Source organism: Excalfactoria chinensis, chromosome 3 (genome assembly GCF_039878825.1).
Source record: "Excalfactoria chinensis isolate bCotChi1 chromosome 3, bCotChi1.hap2, whole genome shotgun sequence".
Lineage (NCBI taxonomy): Eukaryota > Metazoa > Chordata > Aves > Galliformes > Phasianidae > Excalfactoria > Excalfactoria chinensis.
Genome location: NC_092827.1, coordinates 55,008,308 through 55,027,123, shown reverse-complemented (window position 1 = coordinate 55,027,123; position 18,816 = coordinate 55,008,308). Strand labels below are relative to the sequence as shown.

At 38.2% G+C, this 18,816-nt stretch overlaps 1 protein-coding gene across 1 annotated transcript; it reads left to right on the top strand.

Moving 5' to 3' along the window:
• The first annotated feature begins 1,974 nt into the window (after window positions 1–1,974).
• Window positions 1,975–17,905, top strand: NMBR (neuromedin B receptor). The gene is made up of 3 exons (XM_072332792.1): window positions 1,975–2,831; window positions 14,484–14,832; window positions 17,066–17,905. Exons 1-3 carry the CDS (start codon window positions 2,416–2,418, stop codon window positions 17,465–17,467), a joined length of 1,167 nt encoding a protein of 388 aa, XP_072188893.1. The 5' UTR covers window positions 1,975–2,415; the 3' UTR covers window positions 17,468–17,905.
• Window positions 17,906–18,816: the final 911 nt, after the last annotated feature.

Sequence of the window (18,816 nt, the reverse complement as noted above, 5' to 3'; positions counted from 1 at the left end):
GAATGATGAACAATCTGCATGTGAGGATCTGAATTCTGGCTGTTTTATGTCAGGGTCTGTGGAGCATTTCCCTCTCTTTTTTGCCTCTGCAGGAAATTATATTCATGTTGTTTGAGTATATTCTCTTGCCTTTACACAGACTTCCGCTGAATGACATTAGAAGCATAATCTAACTTTCTGTTTCCTTTGAGCTGGAGACACTCACAGTCTCAAAAGCTTATTTCCTTGCTGTTCAGAGTTCTGCAAATACAGACTAGATAAAATCAAATGCTGTTGAAAGCCAGTAACATAAATTCTCACTGAATATGATCCTAATTCTGTCACCTTTGGAATTCCATCTTTTGGTCTACAGGACATGTAAAGTACCAGGGTAGAAGAAATTCTTCTGGAGAACAGCAGTGGGAGTGTAGCTGTAAAGCAACAAAATCCAAGGGTTCTCACCTCTCCTAGTGGAAGCTGCAAGTGAAGTTTATGTCAATAGAAGCTTATAAAATTTTCTTCTGTTAATATTCATGCAAAGAGATTCATCTTTTGGTGTTTTGGTTAAATTGATGTTAAAGATGTTAACTTACACTAGCATATTTAAAGAGTCATATTGATTGCTCACATATAAGCCCATTTCCAAACAAAAAAGTGAAAGTACCACAGCTCATATTCTGGCTTACAGGGCTAAAAAAACATGGATCAGATACCTCCAAGGGAAAAAAAACAAAACAAAACAAACAAACAAACAACAACAACAACAACAAAAGGAATGATTCAGACTGTTTGCAGGGAGATGAATACAGAAAAGATATTGTGCACTCACCATAGTAGAAAATACCAGCAGTTGTGAAAATTTCCAAGTTGACAGTAAGGCTACCTCAGGGGGAGTGTAGATGAATTTAACACAGTGTGGAGGAAAGCATCATCAACAGAATTTCCTGTACCTTCTAAGAAATTAACTAACATTACATTAAATATCCATTTACACAACTGTAATACATATAATAGAAAGAGTCACAAGGATTAACAGATATAGACAGCTGTAACTTTCCAGAAGAAATAATACTTCTGATAATCTTACTAAAAGGTTATTTAAGTGAAACCATTGATGTTTTTAAAATTTGGTTCCCACACCAGACAGCATGCCATGGTTATGCCTTATATTGCTGCACAGGTTACACCTTTTGCTGTTGGTATTTTAGTGGCCAAACTCATTCTGTCACTTCAACATGACCTCCATCTGTTCATTTGCTTTCTCTATACTCTTCTTACAAACCCATAGTGCTTCAGGATAACTTTTATTAAGGTAAGAAAGCAAGGTCTCTGTAGTCTTTCTTACATCCTCCTTTCTGAGAAGAGGAAGGAGAATAATCAGTTCACAGAGGATGTTACTGGCAAATGCTACTATTCATTTGTGTCATGAAAACCTGAGTCTTCCCTTGCAGCATAATTACCTAAACTCATGGCTTCTGCTGGAAACAGATGGAACTGTTTGGAGAGTCAGTCTGTGTGTATGCTTAAACAAGTAATAGATACTTCCTCACTGAAAAGCAAAAAACACTTAGGGCAAATATTGTACACTTAATAGAGACAAACATTCTCCATTCTGATACTCTGTTTGCACAGTAAATGATGGATAAAACACATCACCTATCCCCCATTTCCCTATCTGAAGGAATGTGAAATACAACTTTGTGAAGTAAGTCCTTAAACTTTAAAGACAGCTGATGGCTTTTGGTAGGATCTTTTCATAACCTGCAGCTGGACGGCAAGAATAAAATCCCTTCATCTCCAAGTGCTCCTGTCAATCTGTGTTTCAAAGTGCTGTGGTTGAATCAGGAAGATCCGTGCCTGGAGGACGGCTCCCCTCCGTGCAAGATCCTCCTTGGCGTCTCGGAGCAAGGGGGAGAGCACAAACGCGGGCGGAGGGCGGGGAGGCTCCTCCCAGCGTCAGGTATACACTGGGGCTACGGAATAAGAAGCGGGCTCGTTCCGCGCTTTGCTCGCGACTCCGACACCACCCGCGGAGAGAGCAGCACCAGCGCCGCTGGACAGCTCCACCGCGGGCGCGGGAGGCGACTGCACTAGCTCCTGAACCGGCTGCAGCGGCCCGAGGCGCTCCGTGCAGGGCAGGCTGCTGTTGTGGTTGCTGTTGCCGAGCCCCAGGATCTCACCCTTCTGTCTTCCCGGAGAAGGTCTTGTCCAAAGAACTGAGGGGGAGTGGCATATATTGTATTCTTTTGTTGTTGTTCTTCTTTCTCTCTTCTGTGCCCGAGAACGGTGTGATCTCTGCTACTCAATGGAGAAAAAGTGGGAGGAAGGGCAGAAGAGAAAAGGGATAAAGTTGGTTGACTTGCAGAGACGTGAAGATTTTTAGTGTCTCACATTTCACTTTACACTGGAGCCCTCCAGTCTGCCCAGAGGTCGGGGATGGAGGCAGAGCTGCTGTCTGAGCTCACAGCACTGCCCCTTGGGGGCAATGGGAGCATCCAGCTAGTGCCAGACACAACCCTGCTGCCTCCAGCATGGGGCATGGCCATGTTCACTGTCCGCTGTGTGATCCCTTCGCTTTACCTGCTCATCATCACTGTGGGCTTGCTGGGAAATGTCACCCTCATGAAGATCTTCATCTCCAACAGTGCTATGAGGAGTGTGCCCAACATCTTCATCTCCAGCCTGGCTGCTGGTGACCTGCTCCTGCTGGTGACCTGTGTGCCAGTGGATGCCTCCCGCTACTTCTCTGAAGAGTGGCTCTTTGGGGAAGTGGGCTGCAAGCTCATCCCTTCCATCCAGCTCACCTCTGTCGGCGTCTCTGTCTTCACCCTTACTGCCCTCAGTGCTGACAGGTACGAAAGCTGGGCTGTCCCTTTGGATAGCCCAAGATGATAAGAAAGGTAAGGCTTCCCTCTGACAAAGTACCTTTGGGTTTCAGTCCCCTTAGTTCCACCTGTGAATTGCCCATAAGTCTCCTTCCCTCTGACTGATGGCATGTCTGATATCAACTTAAGTTAATGGTTGCTGCAAAAGGGTGTGCATGTGGCTCCATCTTCTGGGGTGCAAGAAGCAGGAACTGGGGCTTAGCCCTGTTTTCTACATATTCGAGTAGATACATATCCGGTACAGTGCCAAGTAATTGCTTGTGTATTAAAATCTTATTTGCTAGAGGAAGGTTTTAGGTTCTAAATATGATCAACACCAAACCACAATGATATGTCAACAAGTAGTGAGCAGTTTAAACTGAGCTGAACACAGGCATAACATAGATTTATTTCTTTCTGCTGAGAAAGTGTATAAGGGAGCATCTCTGTGTGTGTGTCTTTGTGCCTTAAAAGAACAGCAGGTTACCTGAGGTGATCATCAGAACTAGTTCAGCCTCTAAGAACTTGGAGACACCAAACTGTTCTACTAGAATTATCACTATTGAACTTTTGATTCAGACTGTCCATTTTGTCTTCCCTGGAGCTTACAGAAAAATGGGGATAGGGAGAAACAAAACAAGGAGAAAACATCTCCATCTCTCTGCTTCTCATATTAGGAAGAAACAAAGAGCTGGACCCCAAACTTCTCTTCCCAATTTAGATGGATAAATTAGGGATTTAAGGCAAATAAGTAGCAGTTAGACCGTGCTTCATGCTAAAAAATGCTGAATCTGGCACTGTAATTTGGCAACCTTAAAGTAAACTAAATTTCTTTATCTAAGCACTTTTATTCAGCCAGAAATGAAAATGTTAAATTCCTTCTTCATAGGAAGTACCCCTTTTGCTTTTGTTGGATTTTGTTACATTAGTGCATAAAGGCTTGAAGTTTAAAAGTATATCTTCAGACTTAAAGTTTCTTCAGAACTTTAAATACTTTCTTCAATAGAGTATACCTGTAATTTTTCTTTTTCTTAGCCAATGCAATAAATCATTTGATTCCATCTAACAGTACTCATCAGTGGCCATTGATTTCAGTGCTATTTGAATTAGAATAAAAAATACTTCTCTATAAAGCCTGTAATATATGAAAATTGATTGTTTACTTGAAGAGAAACATGAAAATTGTACTTTAAAGTTAATGCCTGTAATGCTTTGATTACCTCAATTAAAGAGTATGTCAGAAATTGTCCTCAGAGAGTCAAGCAAATCTCGCATTTTTGTTTCTGCTCTGTTTCTACTGTTTAAAAAGTATGAATGTGGTATATTATTTGAAATGGAAAGAAGCTATTTGAAGAGGAGATCATATATCCAGTGAGATATAATGAGAATGAGTGCTGGTGGTTTGATGTTTAAGTCTTTTTTCATTTACTTTTTATATAGCTTTTTTTTTTTTTTTTTTTTTTTTTTTTTTTACATTTCCATATTGTTTTATATTCTTCTTTTAATAACAGTGTCAATTCAGGAAGCAATAAAACTGAATCTATTTGTGTTGGGCACATTTAGAATTACATATCCTACCAAACAGCTACAGATGGTGTGATGTGACTATATAAGCTCTTCATAAATACATTCCTCTAGTAATTTGAAGTACATATTATATGCAAGCATCAGAAATAGTTATATGAAGAATTTAGCAATTCCATTTCTGTAACTTCTGTATTTATGTTTTCTCTTACTGACAATAACAATAACAACAACAACAACAAAAAATTAAAAGCCAGGAAAAATGGCCACTGTCTTCAGAAAGCAGTGTATTTTATCCTAGGAGACCAAATCAGTGAAACTGGCATGTGTCTTAGTGGAATTTGAATTGGACTCGGTTATGCTATTTTGTACAAGAGAAACTTCTCTTGAAATAAAGAGTCGGCATTGGTATGAGTGTTTTTTGTTTGTTTGTTTGTTTTGTTTTTTTGTTTTGTTTTCCTTGTTGTTGCACTGATTTGTGGCAAGTTACTAAGCTGTATCATCCTTACATGATTCAGATACAAGGGAAACTGTACAGTTAATTATGTTGGCAGATGGGTAGAGGTGGCAGCACCCGGCAGCTAAGAAGTGATCATAGAATCATAAAAGTACTCAGGTTGGAAAAGACCTTAAAGACCATCAAGTCCAGCCACAAGAGGTGATGAGGAGGAGAGGCCTGGCAGGGGACAATGTTGTTTCTAGACAGGCAAAAGAAGATGCAAGTAGTTTGGTAGCTGTGATATGGATATAAGGTTCCATTATAATCTAGTACAAATTCTGGTATGGTAGACAATAATGTCTTTGCAGTGATTGCTTATTTCCCAGCTAATGCTCCAAGTACACTGTAATATGTGACCACTAATGTATTTTCTATTTTTTGCTCCCCATTACCAGAGAACTATATATAACTCCATGCACTGATTGCACAAAAGAAGAGGTTTATAAATATTTACAGTTTTTTACAATGTTCTTACATGAGTTAAGATTAAAAAGAAAAAAGAAAAAAAAAAAAAAAAGGATATTCCACATTGTATTTAACACATACTGTTTATGTGGAAATTCAGCCTAGTAAATTACATGTATGGAGTACAGTTAGCAGTAACAGCTACATTAGAAACAAAATCTGAGCAATCATTGCCTACAAACTGAAGCTACAAGGAAAAAATATATAGCATACATTGTGTACATCTCTTTTCTAAACTTGCTTAATTTCATATGGCTTTTTGTCACAAAAGTGTCTCTCAACATCACTTGTACTTTCACTGTGAGAGGTGTGCATCTTCTGTCTGCAAGCTTCACTACCTGAAAGTGAGATTATTTAGGAGTCTTCTTGTGTACAAATATTATATGAAATTTGTATCACTGCTTCCCAGACTTTCCTAGAGCAGTAACAGACTACATTCATCACAGCAAATCAGCCTTAGTTTTCCTGTTCTCATCTTAGGACCAGCTTCTGGTCCCATCCCATCCTCGAGCTCATGTGGTCTGTCCCTCTCAGTCTGGCTGCTGGGATGGGCAGTGGTGCTCTACTGCACCCCCACATTTCACAGACCCCAGTGATGGTACTGTCAGTGCAGTGTGTTGGCATCAGAAAAGGGCATGATTTCCCTCTCTGTCAGGAGATCATGCCCATCTCTGGTGTAGAATGTGATGCCAGTGTGAAAGTGCTGATCCAGCTGTACTCTCTGCCACAGATGAAATGCTCAGGGAGAGAATCCCTTCTCCTCATGATGTCATGATTTTCACAGTCACAGAGAAACTAAACCGTGTCTTGAAAACTTAATTTTAAAAGACAAAACAATAAAAAAGCAGAGGGTAGATTACAGGGGAAAAACTAATAATTGCTGTGGATGACAAATGAAAAAAAGGACAAAGGGACAAAAATGTAGAAAGCAAAAAAAGAAAATAAAGAGTCAAGGGCTCTGTGGGGGCAAAGCACCTTCAGTAGCACTCAGCACACCCTGAAAATTCCTGCAGAACCAGTGCATAATGGGCAGGGATGCACTTTACCTAGAAATGTGTCATGGCAAGGCATGGACTGCAGTCTCGGATAAGGCTCAACAAATGCTACTGTGGAAGTCCCAGGCCTCAGTGTGTTCTTGTATGAGTGAAAATAAAGAGGTGAAGTTTAGCCAGTGGGATTATAGCATGGTATGCAAGAAAAGGCGTTCTAGTATCTCCTTACTGCAAAAAGAACACCAATTAGTGTAGAACTTGATTTGAATTAAGCCATGAACTTGTTTCCTGCTCCAGGGAGTGCTTTTCCATTTTACATCCATTTTGGGACTTAACTCAAAATGTAAACTAGGGCCATGGGGTTCCTCACCTTCTTCTCAGGATAAGAGGTCTTGTAGTACCGTGCATGATAATGAAGTAGAACACCAAAATGATGTTTCCATACAGTGTTCAGAAGTGGCTGGAGATGCTCAGGGGTCAGCAGATTAAGACGTGCTACAGGATGCACCTCTGGCGATATATTTTATACATGCTAGCGAAAAGCAATTGCATCTATGAAATGCCAAGGGAGCTGGGGTGATTAGAGTTTGCTGGAATAAATGGCATCCTTACAACAGTTTTAGATTAGTCTCTTTCTCTTTGGCTATAATTTATGCTTCATTCTTTATGTGAACTGTAAAACTAGGATTAAATTTAATTCTGCTACTTTTTCTAGATTGAATTTTCTTTCTAATGAAGGGTTTAAATGTGTTAGCTCAAATACAGTCCTGCTGCACTTTAATGAAGACTGTGAAGCTGAACAGTGGAGCAACTGGCCCTACTAAAATTTAAACAGCATCTTCTTTGTGTTCTTCCAAAAAAATGTTATCTTTGATGAAGCTTTTAATTGAGTAACCAGCTACCAGAGTTATTTTTATGAGTTCCATGACTCCTTTCCTACATTTTAAAAACAAAATACTAGAATACCTGAATGAGATGCTTAAAAATGTATGCTATAACTTTGTATAGCTAAACTATTTGATCCATTTTAAAAAAAGTATTTGCTTTAATTTTGGAAGATTGCATGAAATATAGTGAATGGAGACCTCTAAAATCTTCATTTCTTATTACATACTTATTGTGTGCCCCCAGTGGCGCAGTGGTATAAACTGCTGCTTGCGGCACAGGAGGGCCCTGATTCGAATCCCCCCTGTGGCGCAGGAGTAGAAGTGCCGCTTCACTACACAGGGGGCTCGAAACCCGGGAGTTGGACTCGATGATCTCTAAGGTCCCTTCCAACTCGCACGATACTATGATACTACTATGATGATGATGATACTGTGGAATAGATGAAGAAAAAAAGTGTACATGACTTTCTTGCCTGCTGCCTCGCCTGCTGCAGAGGCCTGCTTTGCAGGGTGGCTGGACTCGATCTCTGGAGGTCCATTCCAGTCCCCATAATTCTGTGGTTCTGTGATTCCTTTTGAGCTTTAAAAGCCAGCATTCAAGGATTAAAGAGCCATGACAAGGAGAATAGCATTAAATGACATCCTGGAAATTACTTAAAATTAGCCAAAGAATAATAATTAAAAAGAAAAATCCAGAGGTAAAATAAAAGACTGTATACAAGAGAAATAATGCCTTGACTGTAGAATAAAATAGGAAAACAAAATAATACTGAGCCAATAGAGCTAAAATATTTAATTGTGGAAAGCCTAATGTTTCTGGGCTAGATGTTTCACTTTAGGCTGTAGCAGTATGGTTATAATTATGTGATAACAGACTTTTTTTACCCTGTTCTTAAACATTGCAGACACAAATGTCTTTTAAACTCTTATTTCTTTGTGCTCTTCAAAAACAGCTTAGTCCTCAAGATGGCAAAGTGAGAAACAGCTGTGGTGCCTATCCTAGTCTGTGATCAATCAATGCCTTTATTGAGATGGCAGCAGACAACTTTGCTTTGATTAATGTAAATGTTGGTGTCCAAAACTGTTTATCCCATTTCCTGTTTCTGTGATTAATCCAGTAGCAAGCTGTGCCTGTAACAGGTAAAACAGCAATTGGAAAGTATATCCAGCTGAATTCTTACCAAGCAGGGCTGTACACAGATCTACAGTGCTAAAACTTGTCTCTGTGTTTGTTTTTATATATTTGTGAAACAAAGCATATCCAGTCACAGTATCTCAGCTTTTTGTGTGCCTCAACTAGTAACTTTTAAGTGCATGCCAAGATTGAGCCCAACTTGACATCATGATTACAATTAGCAAGTTCTTACAAGCTCATGAAATCTTGTATGATACTTTTCTGTCGTTCTCAAAAGTAATCAAAATATTCCTTTTCTTTTTTTTTTCTCTCTTCCTTTTTCTTTTTCTTTTTTTCTTTCCCCTCCCCTCCCCTCCCCTCCCCTCTTCCAACTATTCTTCATGGTATTTTTAACATAGTTTATGCTTTCATTCCAAGTTTGTTTGATTGCAATTTAAGGATTGCTATAATAACAGCTCCTAAAATGTACTGATGCATTCCTCCCCAGATGTAGGACTCTGTTCTTGCTCTTCTTGAACCTCATGATGTTCCTCTCTGCCCATCTCTCCAGCCTGTCCATGTCTTGCCCTTCTCTTTCTTTCCCCTTTCCCTTTCCCTTTCCCTTTCCCTTTCCCTTTCCCTTTCCCTTTCCCTTTCCCTTTCCCTTTCCCTTTCCCTTTCCCTTTCCCTTTCCCTTTCCCTTTCCCTTTCCCTTTCCCTTTCCCTTTCCCTTTCCTTTTCTCTTTCCCTTTCCCATCCCCCTTCCCTTTCCCTTTCCTTTCTGCCTTCCCCCCCACTTTATATTAAAATATTAAAGAAATTACTTTTCTGGACATTAGCAAACTTAAATCTATTGGAAACTCTGACATACACTAACTTTTACACTAACTGGTAGAATTCAGAGGGTTGTGATCAGTGGCAAAGAGTCTAGCTCTAGGCTGGTAGCTAATGACACTCCCCATTGGACAGAACTGGGTCTGGTCTTGTTCAACATCTCCATCAGTGACCTGGGCAAAGGGATAGAGTCCACCCTTAGCAAGTATTCTGATGATAGAAATCTGGCAGGAGTGACTGACACACCAGAAGGCTGTGCTGTCATTCAGCAAGATATGGACGGGCCAGAGAGTTGGGCAGAGATGAACCTGATGAAGTTCAGCAGGAGCAAATGTGGAGTCCCACACCTGGGGAGGAATAACTACATACATCAGCACAGGTTAGAGGCTGATCTGCTGGAGAGGAATTTTGCAGAGAAGAACCTGGGTGTTCTGATGGACAGTAGGTTGGCCATGAGCCAGCAGTGTGCTCTTGTGACCAAGAAGGCCAATGTTTTACTGGAGTGCATTAAAAAAAGCATGGCTAGAAGGTTGATGGAGTTGATTCTCTCTCTACTCTGCCCTGGTGAGGCCACATCTGGAGGACTGGGTCCAGTTTTGGACTCCCCAGTTAAAAAAAAAAAAAGGGGGAATCTCCTAAACAGAGTCCAGCAAGAGTGCCACAAAGATGACTGAGGGCATGAATCATTTCCTTTATGGGAGAAGGCTGAAAGACCTGGGACTGTTTGTCTTCCTGGAGAGAATCTGAGAGAGAATCTGATCAATGTTTATTAATACCTAAAGTACAGGAGTCAAATGGATGGGACCAGACTCTTCAGTGTGTAGCGACAAGAAGAAATGGGGAAAAAATGGGACTTCAGTTCTATACACACATGCAAGAGAACTTCTTTACTGTGAGGGTGACAGAGCACTGGAACAGGTTGCCCAATGAGGTTGTAGAGTCTCCTTCTTTGGAGATATTAGAAATGTATACTGCTTTGTATTCAGATTTACTCATATTATCCTTTTCAAAATATCTGACTGTTTAAATTTTGGTCTAAAAATTTTATGAACTAACAACAAAAAACAAAACAAAACAAAACAAAAAGATGAAGCAATTAGCCTTTCCCAGGAACTTTCAGTCCCCTTTGTCCCTTTTGTAGGACTATTGCAACCCTCGGCAGTATGAGAGGCTGTAATCACTGTTCAGTGGCTTCTTAAGTATTGTCCATTTTTTCTTGTTGCTGTTTTTTTGTTTTGTTTTGTTTTGTTTTGTTTTTCTCCTTCTTTTTAATTTGGTTTTGAGGGGTATCAACACAAAGTACTCTAGAGAAAGAGGTAGGAGTATAATGGATTAGGATGAATCATGAAGCAGTTTCTTTTGAAGTCAAGTGAATGTGAGGGAAATAGCATAATGAACTCAGGACAGGTTCTTTCCCAATTAAATTTACATACTAATTGAGAACTGAGACATACATTTAAGAAAGTATTAGATAGTTTATGATGTTGCAAAAGGTTATAACTCAACAAGAAGATATTCTTTCTTTCATGATTATTTTGGGTACAGAAGGAGATTGTAATGAAAGCACTCGATACCATGGGTGTCCACCCTTTTAGCTTGTCAGGGCTGCATTGAGTGAAAAGGAATTGCCTTGGGATGCATATAAGATATATTATATAGTTCATGTATATAAATAACACAACTTCATTTTTTTTTAAAAAATTACTAGAAAATACTAGAAAAGAAATACTAGAAAATTACTAAAAAAATACTAGAAAAGAGGGCAACAAAAACATAAAACTAGCAGGTTGGACATTTATGCTCTATACAAACAACACTAGTCTCTGCAGAATGGACGTTTTTGCTTGTGTCCGTTGGTAGAAACTGCAGCTTCAAAGAAAGGAAACACTATAAAAATATTTCCTGAGCTGAGATGCTTTTGTCAGCAGTGATAATGACAGGGTATGTAGAATGATAGAATTTACATAAAGGCTTTTAATACATACTTATTTCCTGATCTTCCTGAGTACCAATAATTTTACTGTTTCATCAGTGAAGTAAAGGAAAAAATAGATTTTTAACAATAATTTGCCTAAATAATTTGCTTCTTATTCTGATTTACCGATGATGTTTTATTTACAAAAAATACACAGTTTGTAATCTGAATGATTGGTGGTACATTTTAGCCTTACATGAGCTTTATACAAAGGAAGAAGCTGGATATTCATTTTGGGAATACTTCTAAGTTCACCTAGTTTACATTTGATTTTATCTGTAACCTGTCTCTATGTCTTTGCAGATATATAAACAACATGACAGATTCTGTACAATTTTTAGTGCTTTTTTCCTCTCATTGACACAGACCACTGAGATCTTGGAAGAATGCCATCTTGTATTCAACTGAAGGACAATGCTGAAGTTTTTTGAGCTGAACCCAGCTATTATTTTTTTTCTCTTCTTGTGGAAAAGGGCCCTCTGCTTGAAAGACTTCAAATTTAGAGTTAGTCATAGCTCAGCAATATGTGCCATGGTGCAAATATATGCCATATATTTTCTGGTAATATAAAAGCTTCTGAAAATGTCTCCAATGTAGATATTAACAGAACCAAATACTGCTTAAGTTATGAATTGTGACATGGTCACTGTCTTGTGTGAAGCAGTTGGGGTCCCTTGGTTTGTGCAGCCCTGAGCAGAGGAGGTTGAGAGAAGGCTTGATGGTGGCTGGAGCTTCTCACGGGGAGCGGAGGGGCAGCAGTGAGCTCTACTCTCTGTGACAGCAACAGGGCCCGAGGGAACGAGGGAACGGCATGGAGCTGTGTCAGGGGAGGGGCAGCTGGGGTTTAGGGAAAGATTATTTACCAGAGGGCTGATAGGCATGGAACAGACTGCCCAGGGCAGTGGGCATGGCCCCAAGTTGATGGAGTTCTAGAAGTGGTTGGTCAATACTCTCAGGCATAGGGTTTGAATTTTGGGTGGTGCTGTGTGCAGCCAGGGGTTGAGCTTAATGGTTATTGTGGGTCCCTTCCAACTATGCATATTCCATGATTCTGTGATTCAACAAAGCAATGCAATACAAAAATAGAGGAAAAAAAATTAGAGTATAAAATATACATCCTCATTATTCAGTATGCTTTATGTCCCCATATCAGCCCTTCTACAGCAATGTGAAGTCTTAAAGAAATGAGCAGATGCAAAGACTTGACGTCACCTCATCTGAATGAAATGAAATAGAAGGTCTGTCTTTATGTAATGAAATCAAGGCAGACAGCAATAGGAAGTAAATTATTGACTAATAAGGTCACAGTTTGTGCTGGGAAGCCTTCATGCTTTGTGCAGAAGTTGCTGTAACAGTGTAAAGAATCTCTTTACACATTTGTTTAGTGGGAGTTTCTCATTTTGTGTTAGAAGAAATGGTAAACAAATTAACAGAAACAGTTTAATTTCCTACTCCACAGTATGGGTGAAGACACAGTAAAAATCCTTTCTGAATTCAGAGAGAATATGACCATAAATAGCCATTATTTATAATTATTTAATGGCAAGTTTATCATGGTCATGAGAAAGAGTAAGCTTCAAGACACATTTTAATTCAGATATTCCCCCCAAAAAAGATTTTCTAAGGTACCAAGACAATACTCTGTGCCAGATATTTCCATGGCATTGTCAGTTCCATTGATGGCTTAAGCAAACTCACAAGTCATGGCATAGGGATATAGCTTTGACCCACAGTTCTCCAAACTTCTACTTGACATACTGAGGAATATTAAGTACTGTGAGGATCTGCAAAACAGTAATAAAATGTACTCGGGATTGCAATTCCATTTATTAGCATTACCTGCAGCAAATGCATTATGCCACAACCTTAGCCACAACCTAACCCCTTGACAGTATTTAGATAACTGTTCATACTAATATATGTTTGTTATAAATATGTATCTACAAATGTATATGTATCTATAAATGTGGATAAGGAGTTCTATCACTGAGAGGAGACATCTAACTTACAGCACTTCTCATTGAAAGCTCACTGAACAGATGAAAGAGAAAAATAAGCACCTCAGAGGGTGTTTTAATATACATAGATACTGAATTACTGTTTGAAAGTACATTGCTGACTAGAAGGAGCTTAAGAAGAATAAAGTTAGGTACCTGGAATATGAATCTCTCCTGACTCATGTTAAACTTCTCTTTTCATGGTAAGTAAAAATAATTTCTCCATTTCTTGAAAATTCTGTTATTTCAAGAACGTAAAATCAAATTAAGACAAGACAAAAATGGTAAATTAAAAAAAAAAAAAAAAAAAAAAAGAGCATCAGATAAAGTAACCTTCCAAATTTCCATAGGTTAGTCAAACTGAAATGTTTTACTAAATGTTCAGTTTTAATAAAAGCATAAAAACATATTTTACTTCTTGCAAAGAAATATTTATCAAAATCAGAATCATAAAGTTCAGCAAAGCATTAATGCAGCTTTGAAATCATTCTTTCAAAGTGTTTTTAGCCTTTTACAATTGACCTTTTCTTGTAAGAAGCTTCCCTGGGTATCAACTTATGCAATTATTTTTTGCAATAGAAAATTTCCTCACCAGCATCTACTTCTGCTCTTTTTTCAGCTTTCCTGTAGCGATTTTTCCATTCTCTGTAATGTTTCCTGTTTTCACTTTAATGGTCACAAAATTATTAATACTGCAAAGGTTTATCTATAATCATATATAATGGGACAGTTTCCCAAAATGAGGAAGCAGCAGCTTCCAATTCTTTATGTGAACATGCTTATGTTATTTAAGAGTTTAATACTTCTGGACTCTTGGCAGTCATTCTTGTTTGACTCTATAAAGAAAAATATGTTTTGAGTGTTGCAGCCAGGACAGTATATCTATGTATACAATGGAGCGTAGGAGTAAGGGCAAAGGGCTGGTGGGGTGGCAGTGCGTCTGTGAGTGGGAATGAGGTGGTTGCAGGAAGGAGGAGATAAGGAAGAAAAGAAGTTCTAGCATGAATGTGCTGGTTTTAGAGTGGGATGGAAGTAAGAGGTTGGATGTGCATTTGGGGATTTGCTGGGAGGATGTGGGACAAAGAACAGAGTAGTAGTGGCTTCCATGTTTTCTTTGGGCTGGCACAGAATGGGCGACTTTTCTTCAAATCATTTTGCCACCTCTGATGGATATGTATGTAGTGGAAGATAAGAGATTTACAAAATGCAAATCTGATAAAGATTACAAGCCCTATGTTGGTTCAAAGTAGAAAAAATATAACATTATTTTGATCAAAGGTACAAAATAGCCTAAATTGCTGCATGAATACCTTTTAATATGTAACATAACATATGCATTTTTGTTGTTTTCAGGTACAAAGCAATTGTAAAGCCCATGGACATCCAGACCTCCAGTGCAGTGCTACGGACCTGTGCAAAAGCCATTGCTATTTGGATAATCTCCATACTTCTATCAGTTCCTGAAGCAGTGTTCTCTGAACTGGCCCACATCAATGATACAGATAATGCCACTTTCACAGCATGCATACCATACCCTATGACAGATGACATGCACCCAAAGATCCATTCTGTGATGATTTTCCTTGTGTATTTCCTTATCCCTCTTGCCATTATTAGTATCTATTACTATCATATTGCAAAGAGTTTAATAAGAAGTGCCCATAATATCCCTGGAGAAAACAGTGAGCACTCAAAACGACAGGTAAGCAATTTGATGTTTACTCCCACATGAAACATTATGTGCTGTGTGCACTTACAAATGGAAGAACGAAGAATGTAAAATCAAAGTTGCCAGATTAAGCAGAGCTCAGATTCCACATGCATGATCTAAGTACATGACTATCTGAAAAATGTCTTTGCTAATTACTACTTACCTAATTACTCAGTATTAAACTCAGTATATAAATTAATACAAAGGAAAATATAAATTCAATATCAACAAGACATATTCCTGAAAGAAATAAGTTTGGTTTATGTGTACATAAGCGTTGCTAGTGTAACCACTGCTTGCAGTCTTACTGACTTCACCACTTGCTGTATGCTACCATCAGGGGGACAAATCTTACATGAATTTCTTTTAGAATTGTCTCATTTTCTGCTCAGAAATGAAAAATATTGGCACTTAGAGGCTTGGAGGCTATTCTCAGGCTGAGGAATGATGAAAATATCAACATTAAGTGAACTTCTTGGCTATCTGAGTAGATCTTTCTTGGATACTATCCTGAGCTTACAACTGAACTTTTCTTAATAATCTTTCTGTTGTAGTTGCTATAGAATTTTCAGTATAGAGCTTGTATACCTTTGAGACAAAACATTTTAATAGCCAACTTCCCGATAAGGCCCTCCATACCATAAGATAGCAACTGGCTGTTCATTAATACAATTGTTTATACGCCAACCTCAGCTTTTGCCATGAAAATGCCTTAAACACTTTAAAAATGCATTAGTATTGATAGAGAAAACTACTTATGCCTATTAAAATAATTCAGCTTTTTTTGCCAGTGCTGTAGAAAATATCTTTATGCTCAGAGAAATCTCTTTGCCTAGACAGAATGCACATTCTTTTTGAAATAAAGACCCCATTCCCTCATGTCCTTTTAGCTCAGCATTTCATTTCTACTCTAGTCTGTTTCTTGTAAAAATGCATACATATTAGCACTTCATGTACTATGTTATTTTCTGTGAAATACTGAGAGCCTTTTGGCTGAACTCACAGGATGGAAACAATATTTAATTTATATCCAATTTCTGAACCTACATGTATTTTCAAATTAGAACATATTTTTTTCATTATACTCAGGTATTTTTTGTTTGATCTATGGGACTCAGAAGAATAGAAGCATCTAGTGTACTTACATATCTCCCAGCAAGAGAAAGTAAATTCAGATTATTGCTATCAGTTCATGTTTCTTTATACAACAGCACAGAAGTATGATATTCACATACTGCTTCTGTACCTTTTACTCTGATGTTGCTATCTGGCCCAGTGCAAATCATACCAAACTGCAGGGGTACAGCTTTCCCATCTTTTGTGAAACCCCAACTGTTTTTTTGCTCAGATGGAGATAAGGATATTTTATTTACAGATCTGTTTCATGGATTTTGAAACTCTGTTAGAAAAAAGTCACTTGCTTTTTAACAAGTTAAATTTGATAGAAAATTGAGTAAAGCTGGAAAAACTTCCCACCTCCATGAAACTTTGGTATCTGCCACAAACAGTAATTTTTTTTGGAATGAATATTTAGAAAGCTTCTGCCTCCCTTTGGTACCTTTAATAGGCCAGTTTCTCTCCACCTCTCAGTTTTGGGACCACTGTGTGTTCTCATTTCCTTTCAACTCTTCATCCACTCTGAATATCTACATTGTAATCCAATTATACTTTAGTACTGCAAATAAAGTACATTTCTTTCAAGACATTACTGAAGGCTGATCAAGCCTTTCATCTTACCCTGGAATTAAGATGCTTCAGACTGTGTAATGCACTATTTTGCTGGTTTCCATTGGAGAGAGGTGCAAGCCTGAGGCATTTCAGGCAAAATAACAGTAAGTAGTATCTTATGGCTAAAATCATAGGTGTCAGACTTACGAGATTTCTTCATTTCTAAACCAGCAATTCCAAAATAACTTCTAACTAAAGCTGTTTCAAGCCAAGGTGTATCCTTTGTTGCATGCTTTGAGGTGATGTGAGAATGCATACTTGGGTCATGAGGTGTTCTTGCTTCATATAGAAAGTGCAACCTTCTGTAACTGCAAACAGTTAGCATTTTTTACTGTATGTAAACTGAAAGTGGGAAAGTAAATGAGACAGAAAAAATAACTGGCCTTATGATAATTCTCAAAGTTAGTATAAAGTGCAATGCTACATGTTTTAACTGTCTGTTATGTGAAGTAGTTTTATTCACTGTTGTTGATTTGAGTTCTCTTCATCTTTTTAGATGGAAACTCGGAAACGCCTGGCAAAAATTGTTCTAGTTTTTGTTGGCTTCTTTGCTATCTGTTGGTTTCCTAACCATGTGCTATACATGTACCGGTCTTTCAATTACAATGAGATTGATTCATCAATAGGGCATATGGTTGTTACCTTAGTGGCCCGTGTGCTAAGCTTCTGCAACTCTTGTGTCAATCCATTTGCACTGTATTTGCTCAGTGAGAGTTTCAGAAGACATTTCAACAACCAGCTTTGCTGTCGGAAGAAATCTCAGCAAGAGAGATCTGCCAGTTACTTGCGCAACTCTTCTGCCATTCAGACAACTTCCCTGAAAAGTAATACCAGGAACACAGTGACTAGCGTGACACAACTGAATGGGCACAACTTGAAACAAGAAATGTCATTATGATTTAATAGGTGTGATTTTTGACTACAGAACAAAATTGAACTTTTTCTTTGCAGTTTGTAACTCAGTTTTGGCTCTCTTATGCTTAGACCATCTGAACAGGGAGTCTGTGAAAGCCTGTCTAGTATGAGATTGTTTCACATCTGTCTTAATGTTAGACAGAAGTGAAGAGTGTATTTTTTTGAGAAGACAAAGATGACTGGCTTCTTACCATGTGTTAAAGAAGATACTGGCATATACTTAACATATAAGAAAAACATAATAGTATGAAAATTAGTGTAGCTCACATAATGTTTGAAAAATGATAGATCTTCTCATCCCAAAAATATGTATTTTCAAGTGAATATTCATCCAGGTGCATGTCTAATAGATTTTTTGCATGATTTTAGCTGTGTAGTTTATACAAGTATTTCTCATAAAGTCTTACATGCTTTTTTTGGACCAATTAAGGAGTTATTCAAAGGGATAGATTACAGTTTCAAATAAAAAAATAGAAATGTATCAAATGCCAGCTCTTTACCTCATTTAAATCTACCTTGTTAAATTTACTTTGACAGACATATGGATGAGAGTTTTGGGGTCATTTGTTTACTATATAAAAGTCAGAAGTTTGTGTTTAAAATTTAATTCTGCTACCGTAAATTTAAAGAATATTGAAATTAAAAAGCAATAAAAAGATTTCTCAGAGTAATTGATTTGGGGTCCAAGTCTAATTTGGGATAGTTATAACCATGAATCTAGGTACTCCAGTGAGTGTCTGTACTAGTGCTTGAGCTGGGACCAGAGCTACTCCTTTAAAGTCCTTATCTCATTCCTGGTTTCAGTTTGCCCCTCAGAGCAGTCTCATAATATAGAACCCAGATCACTTTCAGGCAAAACCAAACTGAAGGATGCTCTGCAGAAATATACCATACCACTAACAATTATCTTGCCCATGGGACCAAAGAAGCTCTAGTCTGATACAGTGCCTAAGGAATGAATCATAACTAACAGCTAGCATTTTTTGCACACAGAGTTTACAAATCTAAACACTTAGTACTGTTGAAAATCTCACTTCTTTTCCTGTAGATTCTTGTGCATAAATAACCAATGAACTTCAGAAAACTCTAGCTAGACAGCCTATAAGAAGGATATACAATTTTTTTTTTTTTTTTTGGTGTGAAACATTCCAGTTCCATGGTCAATCCACACCATTTTGTGGCTATGGAAAGAGTAGATCTTCATCAGTATTCCCAAGAGGACAATTTCAGAGTTCTTGGTCAGAGCAGAGCTAGAACTAAAACGGCAGGGAGCAGTGAGGAAGTCTGTGATTGCCCATTACTGTCCTGTCCAGAACATATCTTGTGGGACAG